This window comes from Lactuca serriola, chromosome 5, assembly GCF_051521515.1.
Source record: "Lactuca serriola cultivar US96UC23 chromosome 5, Lser_US96UC23_V15, whole genome shotgun sequence".
Taxonomy (NCBI): Eukaryota; Viridiplantae; Streptophyta; class Magnoliopsida; order Asterales; family Asteraceae; genus Lactuca; species Lactuca serriola.
In genome coordinates, this window is record NC_136412.1 from 316145187 (window position 1) to 316163419 (window position 18233).

The 18233-nt window shown below is 31.2% G+C and overlaps 2 protein-coding genes and 2 long non-coding RNA genes across 4 annotated transcripts; 3 read left to right on the forward strand and 1 right to left on the reverse strand.

Annotated features, from left to right (window-relative positions):
* Positions 1 to 8135: 8135 nt before the first annotated feature.
* On the reverse strand, positions 8136 to 8936 carry LOC145050866 (uncharacterized). Its single transcript, XM_078999057.1, has one exon. It carries the CDS (start codon positions 8934 to 8936, stop codon positions 8136 to 8138), a length of 801 nt encoding a protein of 266 aa, XP_078855183.1.
* A 1924-nt stretch (positions 8937 to 10860) lies between these two features.
* On the forward strand, positions 10861 to 12262 carry LOC145051861 (uncharacterized). The gene is made up of 3 exons (XR_013683852.1): positions 10861 to 11488; positions 11625 to 12018; positions 12136 to 12262. It is a non-coding gene; the product is annotated as an uncharacterized LOC145051861 (long non-coding RNA).
* Positions 12263 to 12336: 74 nt separating this feature from the next.
* Positions 12337 to 13726, forward strand: LOC145051862 (uncharacterized). The gene is made up of 3 exons (XR_013683853.1): positions 12337 to 12705; positions 12807 to 13010; positions 13501 to 13726. It is a non-coding gene; the product is annotated as an uncharacterized LOC145051862 (long non-coding RNA).
* Positions 13727 to 15051: 1325 nt separating this feature from the next.
* LOC145050867 (uncharacterized) lies at positions 15052 to 15919 on the forward strand. The gene is made up of 2 exons (XM_078999058.1): positions 15052 to 15780; positions 15908 to 15919. The coding sequence occupies exons 1-2, from the start codon at positions 15052 to 15054 to the stop codon at positions 15917 to 15919; spliced, it is 741 nt and encodes a 246-aa protein (XP_078855184.1).
* The last annotated feature ends 2314 nt before the right edge of the window (positions 15920 to 18233 follow it).

The window sequence follows — 18233 nt, forward strand, 5'->3', positions numbered from 1 at the left end:
AGGCATGAAATGGCAACGATTTAGGTGTCTGTGACATAAAAACTCATTCTCTAAGACCGGAGGGTGTGGATGGGAAACTTCCATCATTTTTTGTGGGCCACGACAACTTTTCCCTCACTTTCCTTTCCCTCTCACCTAAACCCAAGGAATTGGTGGGAAACTTCCATTACTATTTGTTTTTTTTTTTTTTTTTAAATAAAATTAATTTATTTTAATGATAATTGGAATATAAAAATATAGTGTCTATTTTGTAATTTTCGAAAACTATTTTTGTAAAGAAAATTCAGAACTAGGGTGTATTCTGGCATAAGACCAAAATATAGGGGTCAAATATGTCATTTCTGAAAACTTCTTCCTTCTTCCTCGATGAACCTGCAAACTCAAAAAAAAAAAAAAAAAAAAAAAAAAAAAAAAAAAAAACAAAAAACAAAAAACAAAAAAAAAAAACCAAAACAAAACAAAAACAAATTACAGCAAATCACAAGAAGTAAGAGAGTGTGACAATCCCTCCCCGCGCCTCCTATCCCGCACCGTCAGGGCGGTGTTCCTCCGAGCGGGAATGACTCCCACACCTCCTTCCCGCTTCACTCTACCCGGCCTAATAGAGATATGAAATGACAACGTTGTCTATGTGACACCAAAAATTGAACATATGCAATAACACCATTTCCTTTAGGCTTTAGCCTAACTACTCATGCTATTATTACAATAACTAGACGAATTATTGCGCGTTGCGCAGCGAAGATTAAAAATATATTGTTAAAATATTGAAAAATATATATTTAAAATGGTTATGTTATTGACATTAACTTTGAGATTATATTTTCACACTATATATATATATATATATATATATATATATATATATATATATATATATATATAATCTCAATTATTTTGAACGATAATATTATTGACATCAACCTACATTCTTCATTAATAAAATTAAATATAATTATCTATTTAGTATTATTTTTAACAATTATTATTATTGATTAATTATATTTTTACTTATGCAATCATTTTTTAATTTCAATAATGATGTTCATTTAAAATATAATTCATTTATAGCTAAATGTAATTGATAATTTGATGCTATTATCATTTAAAATTGATATTCATTAATTTTAAACCACTTATTATTAATAATAAGTTAAAGAAGATTTTTAAGAAATATTTCATGTTATTATTAAAATGTGAAACATACACTAAATAATAAAGTGATAAGATAGACAATTTGCATTTCAAAAGAGACTTGCATGGATAATATGACATATTCATGTAATTTGATTTTATTATTTATAACTATTGTTTATTAATTTTAAAACCACTTGTTATTATTAATAAGTAAAAGAAACTTTTAAAAAGCACTTATTATTATAATTAAAATGTTAAACATATACTAAAATATAAAGTGATAAGATAGACAAATTGCATTTTAAAAAAGACTTACATGGATAATATGGATAATATGACATATCCATGATTTTTAATTAATTATTGTTTTGAATCAACATGAACATACAAACATATATACAATAGCTAATTAAATATTATATATATCTATCACCTTCCATAACATATAATCGATAACATGAATCTAATCTAATTTACATTAAAATTTCAACCACAACATACAATGATATTCTTAAAAGAATACTTAAATCAAGAAAATACAAAAACGAATTAGTATATAACAAACTTACAAATTAAAACTTCAACATAATAACATGGCTCGAAAAATTGTTCAAAGCCCTCAAACCAACACCAAAAACTTTAAACTTGTTTTATTTGTGAATTTTGTATATGACTTGTATTTGTGTGTCTACTAAAAAAGATTGACCTTTTTATAGTAGAGTATCCATTAATTGTTTATTAAATATATTATATAAGTTATAAAACCTTTGAATTGTTAATCAATATTAAGAGACTTTTGAGTGATTTTCATTAAAATATGAGGTTTCAAATGCATGAGGTGTTTGCAAATTTTTATGGGGTTTCAAATGAATGAGGTTTAAGGAAAAATGATAGTTTTATAAGTATGGATGATATATTAGTTAATTATTAGGTGGACATTTGATGGAATCAACCAAGAAAAATTTGGTTCAAACAAAAAGGAAAAGTGTTGCAAGAAGACAAACGTGAGAATAGATATTCATTTTTTACAAAAATGACGAAACCGAACGTTTTATTAGTTCTTGTGCCGCCGACGATTATAGTGATAATTTAACCTAATTGGGTTTTATGAAGTGAACGTTTTTTTTTTTTTTTTTTCATACCGCATGCATAAAAATTAAGCCATGTATTAAAATTAAAGGACTGTAGTCTATAAGTATAAATAAAATTTGGAGGCCAATAGTGTCCGCCGATTTTAAGCAAGATGATACATTTATAATAAATTTTTTGTTTTAACTTGGATCAGAAGAACAAATAGAATATTCATAAAATTTTTGTTTAAAAGTAGATTAGAAGAATAATATAATGTTTTTATTTGAATAATAACATAACATTTTTTAAAACAAAAGATGACCAAGCGATTTTAAATCAATGCCTGACCTATGTGTAAATCAAGGGACACTTATGGTGGGTGGCTTAGAGTACGTACACCTTAGTGGGTTGTTGATAGCACACTAAACATATACTCGTGCTACATCAATTACCGACTTATATCTCAATCTGTCAATGCTTAAATTTATAAATTAGATACGTATATAAGATGGTAATAATCATATATCATTAGTTAATGTGAAATTACCCCAACATGAAGAGACATCTTAGGGTTATTTGGCAAATAAGTTTATTAATTTATTAGAGATTCCATACCACTATAAGCTAAAAAAAATATTTGAATAATAACGGTAGAAAGTCTCTTATAAATCATTTTTTCGTAACTAACTATCACTCTAACTTATTAGCTTAAAAACTAATAAGCCCAATAAGTTATAAACTAAGAAACAATATTTTTTTGTCAAACAATCCTTAAAAGTAAGGAAATATGCCAAATATGAACAAAAGGCCAATAACGCTACAGTTCAAATTATTATACAAAAAATTTGGCTGGTTTTACACGACATGCTCCCCAGACAAAGATGCATAATTTCTATAAAATGAAACTCAAACGTATATTATAATTTTTTGTCATTGAATAAAAAGAACCATAAAGCTCTTATTTAACTGTATGAGTGGTATAGAGTCTTTCATAATACAAAACGCAGAGTTCAATTTAGAAATAAACTGTACATATTAAACTTGTAACATTTCAGTTTGGATATATAGTTTACTATTTTCTCTAAACCAACTTTGCTACAATTATTTACGTCATCCTCTCCGAGAAAACAAACCAACAAAATCAAATCTACTCATATATAATTCGATGAACCTAGATCTGTGTGACTAAAGGTTCTCCATTATCATCATCATTTAAAATACGTTTTGAGTGTTGTCGATTTCTGTCATGGTCGTCATATAAAACGTCTACTAATCTCCACATCTTTTACATCATTTGTAAATCAAACTTATTTGTGGACAAAAATGATAGCGTACGTAGTCGTTCTACCTCCCCCATTGGTTTAATTTTCTAATAAGTAAATGCACATATAATGGCATCCACCATTCACATGTTATATATATATATATATATATATATATATATATATATATATATATATATATATATATATATATATATATATATATATATAGAGAGAGAGAGAGAGAGAGAGAGAGAGAAGTATTCAATTGAGAAAAAAAAAGTTGAGAATGAAGGAATCATTCTCAACCACACATTTATTTTGCCGCAAAATACTTAGGCATACCGGTGGAAATGGGTAACGAATACAAATATGTTTTCCAATCAAACGTCTTAAACTATGTTAATCATTATCTTAATATACATAAAAATATTTTTTTTTGTTTTTCTTATTTTTAGAAAGTTATTTTTATCGAAAAATTATTTTAAATATATTAAAATTCCTAATTTTTTATTCTCTATAAATAGACATCTACATTAATATAGTTTTAAGATAAAATAATTTTTTTTTTGTTTTAGCTCTCGTTATTCATAAATGAATAAAAATGAAACAAATTTTTATTACAGTATATTTGTTATTCACTTATGAATAAAACGTATGTTTAAGTTTTTTGCAGTTTAAATATCGTGCATATATGAATATAATAAGTAATAAAGTTTTTCTTACCTAAAATATATTTTGTTACATCATCTTTCGTCACATGTTATATTTATATATGAATAAAACGTGTATTAGTTGTCATCATATATTATTTTTATATATGAATAAAACATTTATCATATTTTTATTACAATTAATTTGTTTTTAATATATTAATAAGCAGTATGTTAATAAAGGACGAAGTGTTTTGAAAAATTGGACTACTTATTCATATATGAATAACAAATGAACTGTAATAAAATTATAATAAATGTGTTCTTTGTATATGAATATAACTTGTGAGGAGAACTAATACACGTTTTATTCATATTTGAACATAAATGTGACGAGAGTTTATCTAAACTGTAAAAAAATTATTATATGTTATATTCATATATGAATGATACTTAAACTGTAAAAAAAATAATCATATTCTTTATTCATAAGTGAATAACGAATGTACTGTAGTAAAAATTTAAGGAAAATGTCACTATAGCCCCACAAAGTTACACATTTTTGGTTTAAAAGGTCCTTTATGTTATTTTTTTGGTTTTATAAGGGCATGAAGTCACATTTAACCGGCTAATTTGGGATTTTGGCCCAATTCAACCTGTTTCCTTGCCTAGTCATCACCCAACTCAGTTAGCGAGTCTACTCATACAACTCGGATTACACGTCACTGACTCACGAATAAGTTGGCTTGCTTGGGCCCTAAGGGTTCAGTGGTCCCATAGTATATAATTGAAGGATCTGCTGGACAAAACCCTAAATTATTGTTACCATTTTCGGCCAAACACTAGCCGACAACCATTCGACAATACTCCTTTTTCCCTTCACTGTCTTGCATGGATCCTACCCCACCACCATCACCAGATACTATCAACTCCAATAACTCGATAAGCTCAACAGACGGACTTAACTTGAATGATTTGCACACGATCTTCTATGACTATGGTGAAAAGATAGCTTAGCAACAAGGTTAGGTCGAGCGTTTGAAAGAGGAGATGGGTTGCAATTATGTTCATTCCAGGGTGGATGTCCTCAACATGCAACAAAGGTTCGACCATGTTGAGAAGCAGATTAAAGTGATTGCACTGTTGGTTGTGGGTGTTGGTGTCGTCATGCTCCTGATCATGATTTTCATCATTCACTTGATAATCAGCAAGTGAATCTCATGGAAATAGGTTGTAGTGGTATGCTAATCTAGTACTCATAATCTACTGTTAGGTTTAATGGTGTTTCTTATTATATATGTTATTAAGATTATGTGTGCTTTGTTTGTGTTAGTGGTAATCCAGTTAGTGTAGGTAGTGGTACTCCAGTGGTGGTTGTAATGGTACACTGTGGATGTTTTTTGAAGTCCTGGTTACCTGTAATGGACATTTTGGTGAAATGTAGATTGAAATGAATGGGATATAATTTGTTTTGTTCATTGGTGTTGATTTAAGGTAACTTTTGTTTGCCTTAGTTAATGTTAATTAAGTGTGTTTGGTGCACCAACTATGACAGATGTGAATGAGGCCAAACAAAGGGGTATTTTTGTCATTTCCTCTTTATAAGTAGTTTACTTCCTTACTCGACTATACCATTCTTTTTCCCTATGATTGTTTGCTTTCAGAGTTATAGAGCACTTGGAATTAACGAAGCGAAAATGGTGAAATGCTCGTGTAGATGTGTCGCCATAATAAGAATGTCTTATACTCCGTCCAACCCTGGAAGACCCTTCTATGCTTGCCCCACTAAGGTGTGTGTTAGTTTGTTCACTGTATCCCTAATTTATTAGTTTGTTCCATTCTCAGTCTCTCACACTAGAAAATTCATTTTGTTAGGGACCTCGTAATGGTTTTATTTGTTGTGTAGAAGAAGCAGAAACTAAGAATATGAGTGTTGAAGCAGTTATGATTGCAAGATTGGCTAGGTAAAAAAAGAAGCTTGAATCAACGATTTGGAAGCTGAAGATGTGTTTAGTTGTTAGTTGGATTGTTTTCTTTCGAATAATTGTTTACAAGTTGTAATAGTTTGCTGATGTTAATTTCCTTCTAATGGAAAGTACTATATTGTCCATGTACCTTTATTTTAATTTAATAAAAAAACAATGGGTATGTTAGATGGGATCCCATGTTACATTCGCACTTTATTTGTTGATAGTGACATTGGAAATAGCTTCAACTTGAACAAATGGGACCATATGCAGTTAAAATAATGTCACAAATGGACCCTAATACCATGCACGTCCATAACTAACACACAATCATAAGCACATTCAAACCATTAACATTACAAACGGTTGTACATAACACCAAACATCCAAACTTATTTCGAAACATCACAAGCACATAACACCAAACATCCACACTTAATCTGAAACATCAGAATTTGATCCTAAATAACAAGTACATAATAGCAGACATTGAAATTTAATTCCTATTCAAGTTCAATTGGCTTGTCATTAGTGTTGCCTTCCCCGTTCTTACCCTCAACCCTTGTAGCAAGTTTTTCTTGATTATTCATTCAAACTTCTTTCTTTTCTTGATAATTACCTTCTTACCCCTATCTCCTTGCTCATCTTTACCATCCATTGCCTTCTTACCACTGCTTCATTCCTCATCATTACCATTAGTGCCCTTATTACCCCTAGTTCCTTGCTCATCTTTACCATCCATTGCCTTCTTACCGCTGCTTCCTTCCCCATCATTACCATTATTTCCCTTATTACCCCTAGTTCCTTGCTCATCTTTACCACCCATTGCATTCTTACCACTGCTTCCTTCCCCATCATTACCATCTTTTCTCTTCCTTTTCTTTACCTTGAGTTTTGTTGGTTTTTCAGCTTGAGAACATGTAACCTTGTTTTGTCCTACTTGCTTGCATACACTACACATAATTTTTTCCCCACCTTTGACACGGTATGTCTTGCACCTCTTTCACTTGCATCCTTTCTTCTATTAACTTTAGGTATACCTGACATTTTTCTCTTCAATGGTGGCAAAGGTGCAATGAATTACGTAGATGGCCACATATTGCTACCATTCATCCCACGCATCGGATACTTATACGTGTTCTTGTAAATTGCCCCATAGTACATTGGATCCACATAATTACCAACATCACTATTTAGGTATGAGATAGTTGCAACTGAATGCACACATCCGTACCGATTTAGTTGTCACACTCTACATGAACAAGTCTTCTTATATGTATCCACAACATAAGACTCTACCAAATTTCTTGTTTCAAACTGGTTTAAACCAGTTGGTAAAACCTGCCAATACCTGTTTAAATAGTATACAAGTTAGTATATAGTGTAAGTAATCAATTAAAATTCAAAATTAAAGTTAATACCTTTGAGCTCTTTTCAACTGATTCAGTAGGATTGCAATAAATGGACATGGTTTATAATCAGGCCATGAACAACCTTTGATAGTCAGATTGAATTGCCTCTCCATAACATACAACCTAATTTCTTCTAACATTGTGATTATTGGTTTTTTTCTTGCATCTCTAATGACATTTTTAAAACTTTCAGATAATCCATTTTCAACTGCATCACACATCCTCCCCTCTTGAAAGAAAGCTCTACACCATGATTTTTGGTTCTTTTCCATAAGGTAATCAAATGTTGTAGGATTAAGTAGTTGTATTTCCTTCATAGCAGCATTGAATAAAGGCTCAGTGGATGCCTTGCATGCCTTCCAAAACATCCTCCCATAATGTACACTACTGAATCTTTTCCAAAAGTTGGCAACAATATGCCTTGCACACTATCTGTGTTCAACAATAGGCAATACTTCCTTTACAGCCTCCAACAGCCCCTACACAATTTAAATTCATCTGTTAAAAAAATATAAATCCATTAAGAAATAACATTAAGTTGTATAGTAAGTGACATACCTTATGTTGATTTGACATCAGGGTAATACCAAAACCATTTTCCATTTCTAGATCATCTTTAAGATTCTCCAAAAATCATTTCCAATTTTCTTTGTTTTCCACACAAACAACTGCCCATGCTATTAGGAAAATATGATTGTTAGCATCTCTTCCTACGACACATATCAACTCTCCACTACATAACCCCTTTAAGAAACAACCATCCAGGTTTATTACTCTTCTACAACTGCCTTTCCAACCTTGCTTCAGCCCCTCAAAACATATATAAAATTTACTAAAATATGTCTTCCCATCAGGCATATTGTTGACATCCATTTTAACAGTTGATCCTGGATTGGATCTTCTTATCTCCTCACCATATGACCAAAGCTTGGCATAATGTTCAACTAGTGTGCCTTCAATTAGTTCCATTGCATATTTCTTTGCTCTCCTACACTGTCCCATACTCACATCAATTCCAAATTTTTGTTTCATTTCTTCCTTAAGTATCCTAACACTCATTGTTTGTGTCTGTAAGAATTGTGTTGTGAAATGGCTACCAATCCATGCATAGTTTACAATTGACCCCATTTTAAAACTTCTTGCACAATTATGCTCATCTATAAGAGACTTAATCTGGAAAGAAATTTCTTCACTCATCCATGAAGCCCATAATCTAAACTTGCATTGCCCTGAACAACATTTAACTAAAAGCCTCCTACTATCATTTTTTTTGTAGCACAATTGATACCCTTTAGCAACAACATAATTAGACAACATTTGTTTTAATTGTTTAGGACTTTCATATGTCATTCCTAACACAAGGTTTTTCTTTTTCCAATGAACATTTTCAATAAAAGTTGTTACCTCCTCATGAATTGGCACGTTTTCATCCATCTGATCATATGGATCCTCATGAGATAGATCCTCATGAGGTGGACTGTCTGGAGTTGCCTACTCCTTGGGGCAGAGCTTGTTCAAAAACACATCATTCAAGGTCTTGTTCATTGGAATACAATCACCATCTTTAATGTTATCGTCCAAATTACCTTGCACTTGCACTTCATCTAGGTCAATTCCTCCTTCTGTCTCAGCATGCAACTCTTCTATTACTTCACCTATACCAGAAAACTTGTCCTCGGGGGTGCATACTTCATCTATCTCATCAATAATCCATTGATGAACATTAACACCAACATGATCCATGTACACAAAAATTATACAACCACAATCATACCCTACTTCGATCAACTCCAGATAGTCTTTCTCAGTTGCTATTATCCTCAATCTATCAGGGAACTCAATATTGGGCATGCAAAAGTACACATTAACGCATGTCTCGTTTGCAAATCCTTGAATGAACAATAGAAATTCGTTTTTGTCCATTCCAACAAAATCCACATCCTCAAACCTTTGCTCCGCTCCATATGAGTAACTGATCACTGGATACCTCGTAAACAAACCAACAAAATGAAGATCGATCTTCATGTAGACGGCCATAACAAGGATCCAAGGGAGACTTTTTTCGAGGAACAGTAGAAGAAAAGAGAATAAAGGGGTATATGAAACCGAGCAAAGAAGAGTATTTCTTGTAGAGGAAGGGTTGGTCTTATTTAACGATACATTACGTGACATGTGATTTGGACGTATGAGGTGACTTTTTTTAATGACATGTAAAAGAAAACCTGCTGATTGGGATGGGGGTCACCCGGTGACCCCTTCCTTTTTTAGAAAATGGCCTTAAAAGTCGATTAAATGTGACTTCATTCCCTTATAAAACCAAAAAATAACATAAGGGACCTTTTAAACCAAAATGTGTAACTTCGTGGGGCTACAGTGACATTTTCCTAAAAATTTAATGCATTTTTATTCACTTATGAATAACAATAGCTGAAACTATAAAAAAATGATTATTTTATTTTAAAACTATATCAATATTTATTATAGTTTTACGATAAAGAATTCACAAAAATATTCAGTCCTATAGAAACATATTCGAAAAAAAAAATCTCAAAAAAATGTACATATACGGGTGTTATATGTGAAGACACGTTGGAAAATTCACAAGTACGAAAAAAATGCACATATACCCATGTCGTATATGCATATTTTTTTCGAGATTTTTTTGCAAATATGTTTCTATAGGATCGATTTAGCGGTTCATGTCATTTATTTTGAAAAAAAAATATACCACACAAAAAAATTCACATTTTAAGAATGGTTTGAAAGAAAATATGGGTTCGCAGATTGTAAAAGTTTACAACTCTTTCTTTCGTCGTTCGCTTTAAATTCCAACGTTTTAGAGTGGTTTATTGATTCCTTGATTAATAATGGTTATCTATTAAATTTCTCTCTCTCTCTCTCTCTCTATATATATATATATATATATATATATATATATATATATATATATATATATATATCCCTATTCTAATAAAAGAATAGTTTTAATCTCCTCTTCACATGTGTCATCATATTAGGCCTCCTAATTAATACACATTTTATTCTTTTTTTGCCATTTGTCACCCTATTAAACTTCTTAATTAATATATGACACTTGTCAACCTATTAATTATCTATTTCAAATTTTAAAATTTCCATTTTAATTACAATAAATTAATAACAATTGGATAAAAATTAAAATAAAATTAATACAAATTATAAGGTGATATAATTTCACATATTTATTTAAATTAACGATTATAATTTATTAATAATTTTGTGTTCTAACTATTAAAGTTTAATTAATTTTGTAGCCGTGGTTTCACGGGTTATAAACTAGTATATATCTTTACTATATTATTAAACATATTGCCTATTTCTTGAAATTTAAGAGGTATAACTATTACAACATGGTGTACAATCTTTTTAAGCTTACAATGTAACTCATCGTATCTTTACTCTATCTTAACCCTAACATCCTCGACAAAACATCAGACGCCGTCAAACCCACATCTATTCTATCTCTCTTCTTACTTGCTTCAGTTTCAGGTGGACCTTCAGTACCACCACCCTCTCCACTCTCCTTCCGCCGCCGCTGCAAGCTGTAGAAGGTAACCGGAGATCCCTTCATCCATTAAGTGTTATGTGCTCAATCAAATGCTCATCCTTCTACACTGGATGATCGACACCCTACAACACTACTTTTCTCTACCTTTGTTTCTCCTCTCAAAACCATAATCGCACATGTGTCTGCTCAAGAAAACAATAATGAACATCCAGCTTTTAAAACCCTAATATAGCCACCGTTATCGTCACCCCCTCTATCGCTCATATTCTACCTTCTTTCAAGACGAGAAACCCTAATCCTATCATGTTATCACCATCAACACCAACGAATATGTTTCTACCTTCTGTCTCAGGCTGCACACCAGTTGAAGCTTAGTCATCTGAGAAGTTAACGAGATTAAAGAGATGTTTTTTGTTCTGAGGATACTTTTAAATTATAGGTACGATCTTGTTTCCTGATTATTGAACTATTTTCAGTGCATTGTTGGCTATACTCAAATATTTTCTTATTAATTGGAATTTTATTTCATTTTTCACGCCATGTGTTCGATGAAATGTTCGATTCCAAAGCTACAGGAAGCGATGCTTAAACTTGATGTAACAAAAAGGGTAGTTGAGGTATGACTTTAATTCCCTCTTCCTTGATCATCCAAAACAATATCTAAGGTTAACACTTTTCCCCAATGCTAATACATTTTTTGCTAATTTCTATATTATATTTTTCTATTTAAAAGCTTGCTATATGTTTTTTATTCATTTCAATAGGGCTTGATTGTTTGATAATGCCCTTTATGTTCAGATATGCAGATTTTAGGTCTTGAAGTGTCTTGAAAACACTGTAGTAGGAGATGAAATGTTTAGGGGTATTTCAGGGGGGACAAAAAAAAAGCGAGTCACAACAGGCGAAATGAGACCTATGACCTATTTGATGATGTCATACTTTTAGCAGATGGACAAGTTGTGTATCAAGGTCATACTTTTTCTTTGATCTTACAAGAAGTAATGTTTAGCTCTTAGGTTGCGTTTGTTACATGTAATTTCATTTGGAGTTATTGAACTTTTGGCTATTGCTGGTTTCATGCTACAGGTAACATCAAAGAAAGATCAACAGCAATACTGGATAACAAAAAATGAAGCTTACAGTTTTGAATATTCTTGCTCGGATTTTAGATTCTAGCAAACTAATGAAATTAAAGGTTAGCATTTTTTTATTTAATAAAAAAAAATCTAAAATGTACTTTTTTCACTCATAAATAAAAGTATGTTGCTTTATATGATTTTTAAACAGGAAGCAGTAATCAAGAAAAAATATAGTTTGTTGTGTTGTTTTAATGTTTGTTTATTTGATTCTTTTCAGGGAGAAATAAGCTTGCTTCTTTGACATATATTTTTTAAACTTAAAATCCTGATGGGTATTATGTTTTTTTAGTTACAAGGGCATAAATGGTAAGGGGAAGATGCTATTATGAGTAAAATTACAGGTTTGGTGTTGTTAGTTGTTGGTAAGTATTTTTGTTGTTTCAAATGATCAATTTACCCTCCATTTTGTTGTTGAAGTGACTATTTTACCTTTTGTAGTGTTGTACAGGAATTTGATGTTCGTAGTAAGAATGAGCTTCTTGCAAAAGAACGTGCTGAGTTTATCAAATTATTGCAGGTATTTTAAAATTTACAGCTAACTATTTTAATGAATTTTTTGTTGGTTTATAATTTCATAACCAATTTTACATCTTTTTGTTTGTATTTTTCTCTTAACAGCAAGCCCAGAGTGAGGCTGCATCTGCATTTGGAAATGATGGTGCTCATTTAGAAAAATAAATCCAAAATCCAAGGCACATTGAGTTCCTGTTAAGTGTTTTTGTGTTTTTTGTAATTTTGCTTTAGTGTAATCATAATAAACCCTTCCATGTTGCAGCTTTGGCTTCTGGTCTTGCAATTGCTTCTCCAACAGAACAAAGAACTGTAAGCCCTTTCTTTTTTTGTTTTATTTAAATGTTGTAAGCCCTTTCTTTTTTGTTTTATTTTTTTCACTTATTATGTTTCTGTATGACACGTATCGACTTTTTAATTCTGTAATGTGTAAAAGATTAAGTGACTGAATTATATGTTTTGACTACCGATCTATTAAACTGTTTTTTAGATTACAATATATTTCCAAAAATAAAATCGACAAATATTATATTCGTTTTTAAATTTTTGAGTATATTTGTTAAGTTTCATATGATTTTAAAATATTTTTGGTAGGGATTTTGATAATTAGTATATTTGTTAATTTTGTAAGATTTTAAATATTTTTGGTATGGATTTTAATATTCATGGTAAGATTTTAATTTGCTTAATTTTGGAATGATTATCAATATCCAAAAATACAACATTATATTCTATAATAGATTATTCAACCTATAAATTTAAGTTATGTTCTTCACTTTTAACTCACAACAAAATTTCACAGTTGAGGTTTTGGGACGATTTGATCATTGAGTTGGAATCGGGAAGACTGCTACACTGCTTCATTGCGTTTCTTGACACGGATTCAGGTTCTCTTTACTTCTTTTATATTTTGTAACTTCAAATGTGTATAATATTTTATTTCTTACTTCTATTTGAAGTGATAAACTTCTTTTGTTTCAACTGTTGATATTATTCTGTCTTCTATCTAAATTGATCACTCTTCTTATTCTTTATCTCAAATAATACATGTATATAATTTGTATATATGTGTGTATGTATTTGTTTGTATTCTATCTAAATTGATCAATCTTCTTATTCTTTATCTCAAATAATACATGTATATAATTGAATTCTAGGTGTGTATTTATTTGTTTCTGACATTCTGCATATGTGTGGTTTGTATATGTATAAGTTAGGACATTTGTTTTGAATATTTTTAATCAGTAAATATCTTTTAATTATCAAATTGATTGTGGTATTCTGGCATGTTCTTTTGAAACTTGCCAAAGAAAAAACACCACAGTTTGTTTCTTCATTATCAATACTATATATTATCTTTATTATTATTATTATTATTATTATTATTATTATTATTATTATTATTATTGATGGGTTTTAGATATAATAATTTATTATAATTTATACAATTAGACTTTTTTTTTATTTGACAAGTTACATTTTTATTAATAAATATTATTTGTTATTAATATATGCTTTAGGTTTTTTGTAATATTTAATAAATAAACCATGTAATAAAAACTCTTATTGCTTGGATATTTCAAAAGTTCGATACATATGTTATTATACTTTGGACATCTCAAATCAATATAGTTTTTAATATAAATAAACCTTACGGCTTCCAATAATAAATCACCTAGAAAATCTATCCACATTAAAGCGCTATTTTTCAAGTTATTATTCTTAATATTATAATGTTTGATAGACTAAATTTTCGAAAATACAACTATCTGTTTTTCTATTTAAATATAACATAACTAATGTTAAGATATATAATCACAAAAAAAATAAGCCCACACCTTTAAGTTTATAAGCCCAAATCTTAGTTTAAAAAGAATGTAATTAGTTTTTGAGCATCACAACAAATTCAACAGTTTTTTGAACATCACAAATTAATGAGTATTTGCTTAAAACCCGGAGCTTTTATTCATAAAAATTATTGGTGTGAACTATAAAATTTATATTGTTTAATGTTTCAACAAATTTAACACTAACTTCAAGCTTTTTTAAGTACTAAATTATTTACTTTAATTTTAATACAATATGATATCTACATTTTACCATGTAATAAAAACTCTTATTGCTTGGATATCTCAAAAGCACGATACATATGTTATTATACTTTGGTAATCTCAAATCAATATAGTTTTTAATATAAATAATTAAATAAATCAATTCTACATCAATCACATCCGACTTTCGTTTTGTAGAATCATGAATGGTCATATTTACATTGATGCATTTTCGTTGCTACTATGATTCTCTTTCTAAAGATTACAGGAAACAATATGGATGCGCCGAGCGAGTGCAAAATATGGTCCTCATCGACATTAGAGTCTTCCTAGAATCTATGAGTAAAAAGCTTAGTGATTACGACCTTCCAAAGGTCAGTGCACACATCGATTTACAATCAAGAGGCTATCGTGAGGTGCAAGAAGAATACTCTATAAATGTGGAATATGAAGACTTACATGCGCGAGACTCTCTCAATCCAGACCAGAAGTTTGCATATGATGAGATAATGAGGCATGTGGATCAAAATATTCCGGGTGTCTTCTTCATAGATGGTCCCGGTGGAACTGGAAAGACATTTTTGTACAAAGCTTTGTTGGCTAATATTCGTGCTCGTGGTCTTATTGCACTTGCAACTGCCACGTCAGGTGTTGCGGCTAACAACATGCCAGGAGGGAGAACAGCTCATTCACGATTTGGAATTCCGCTCAATCTTGATAATAACTCGATGTGCAAGATCACTAAACAAAGTGGGAAGGCTCAGGTACTTCGCGAGGCAAAGGTAATCATATGGGATGAAGCAGCAATGGCTAAGAGGCAGGCAGTAGAAGCAGTTGATCGCACAATGCAAGACATCACAGATGAGAAGCTCCCTTTCGGTGGAAAGATAATGGTTATGGGAGGTGACTTTAGACAAGTGTTACCGGTCGTGAGACGTGGCACTCGAGCACAAATTGTCGACTCTAGCTTACGAATGTCACCTCTATGGGCTTTAGTTAAAAGGCTTCGATTAAGTATCAACATGAGAGCGGTAAATGACCCATGGTTTTCTGATTTTTTATTACGAGTCGGTGATGGAAAGGAGGAAACATTGGACGAGTCCTATATTCGTATACCTGATAACATGTCCATTCGGTACACTGATAAAACTAAATCAGTGGACGCTCTGATTGATGCAATATTTCCTTCTTTGGAATCCAACGGCGCCGACTCAAAATTTATCATTTCGAGGGCGATACTGTCAACTAAAAATGAAAGTGTTGATGAGATTAATAATAAGTTGATCGAACGATTTTCTGGCGAGCAAAAAGTTTACTATAGTTTTGATGAAGCGGAAGATGACAAAAATAACTTATATCCGATGGAGTATTTGAACTCGCTAAATGTTAGTGGTGTACCCCCTCATTATCTTCGGTTAAAAACTGGGTGCCCTGTAATACTTTTGCGAAATATCGATCCTTCAAATGGGTTATGTAATGGCACCAGATTGATATGTCGAGCTTTCCAACAAAATGTCATTGATGCAGAGATAGCGGTTGGCCAACATGCTGGAAAAAGAGTGTTTTTACCAAGAATTCCTCTATGTCCGTCTGACGATGAGATGTTCCCATTCAAACTTAAAAGAAAGCAGTTTCCAATTCAGCTTAGTTTCTCTATGACAATCAATAAAGCTCAAGGACAAACAATTCCAAATGTAGGTGTTTATCTACCAGAATCGGTATTCTCACATGGCCAGCTTTATGTGGCGTTGTCCAGAGGAATATCACGTGTCAATACCAATGTATTAGTAAAGCCGGAAAAAACGTTTCATAATGATGGAATCTACACATCAAACGTTGTGTACAAAGAAGTGTTATGTGATTAACAAGGTACAATCAACAACTTATTATTATACAATTTCTTCAAATATGTATCTTAGATGCTTATTTGATGTTTAATGCAGGGCTAGCAGATGAAGCAACATGATTGCAGATTGGTGTAGGTTATATATTGGACATGTTATAAATGTACAAAACTATATGGTTGCAGATTGTTGTTATTTATATATTGTTAAAATCAAGTATGAACTATCAGATGAATTATTTGAGATGTAGACTCAACTTTTATCGTATTGTATGACTATACACCTAGCAAGAAACTATATGTTAAAATGAACTATTCGACACATAATAGTCTACTAAATGGCCGCAATGAATAACTCACGTCTAAAGGAAACTATTAAAACTATCTTCCGAAAGAAACTTTTTGCCGCCCGGCGCTTAGCGCGGGTAAACGGCTAGTATATATATATATATATATATATATATATATATATATATATATATATATATATATATATATATATATAAACACAAACACACATGCACTACGGAAGTTAAAGGGCAGCCCTAAGGACGACCCATGAAGGGTAATTTAATTATCTCCAAGACAATAAAAAATGAAGTAGGAGTGCTACAATATACAAAATAATAATAATAATAATAATAATAATAATAATAATAATAATAATAATAATAATAATAATAATAATAAGAAGAAGAAAAATGTAATGTGTAAATGAGGAAAAAATTTGAAACAGAAAGAGATTTACATTCTTGTATTAAACCTATTGATATTAAGATGCTATAATGTACAACTAAATGAAAGTACATTGCCATTTATTGAACATACTTGAAGCTCACCACCACTGTCCATCAGAGTAGTTTTTCTTGCATCGTGTTAGTTTGATTACAAAATCTGAACATGGAACATTCAAACTGACTGATATCAAAAGCTAATGGGTTTGACAGCTTCACAAATAACCAACAAAATGATTTCCACAATTTGAAAAGAAAACTTAAGTGTTTAAAAGGATCTAAAATATATATTTAAAATCCTCATTAAATTTGATGTCAAACTTAATTTGTATAGAAAACATGGACTTTGTATATATTATTGATTAGTGTTTTTAACTAATTTAATTTGAAAAGAAAAGATACAAGTTTAATAAATGTTTAAGGTGACAACAGGATCCGTCCGATTGCAGTAGGCACTATATGGAGACGGTTGGTTTCCAAGGTTGCCATGAAAGGTGTAGGTAAAGAAATGGCCAAGTACCTTAATGATTTTCAGTTTGGGGTTGGTGTATCTGGCGGAGCTGAGGCTGTGTTACACAGTGCCAATAAGGTGTTGAGTGAACACCATGTTGATGGGTCTCTTGTAATGCTGATTGTGGATTTTTCGAATGCCTTTAACCTGGTGGATCGATCAGCATTGCTCCACGAGGTTAAGAAGATGTGCCCTTACATTTCTTTGTGGGTGAATTTCTTGTATGGGTAAGCAGCGAGACTTTATATCGGAGCCCAACATATATGGTCTGCCACTGGGGTGCAACAAGGTGACCCCTTGGGCCCTCTTCTTTTTGCCCTCGTTTTGCACCCGCTTGTGCACAAGATTAGAGACAGTTGTAAGCTCCTTCTCCATGCTTGGTATCTAGATGATGGG

Excerpts from the sequence above, each read along its gene's own strand:
- LOC145050866 (XM_078999057.1), bottom strand. The coding sequence starts at position 8,936 with ATGGATGAAAACGTGCCAATTCATGAGGAGGTAACAACTTTTATTGAA.
- LOC145050867 (XM_078999058.1), top strand. The coding sequence starts at position 15,052 with ATGGTCCTCATCGACATTAGAGTCTTCCTAGAATCTATGAGTAAAAAG.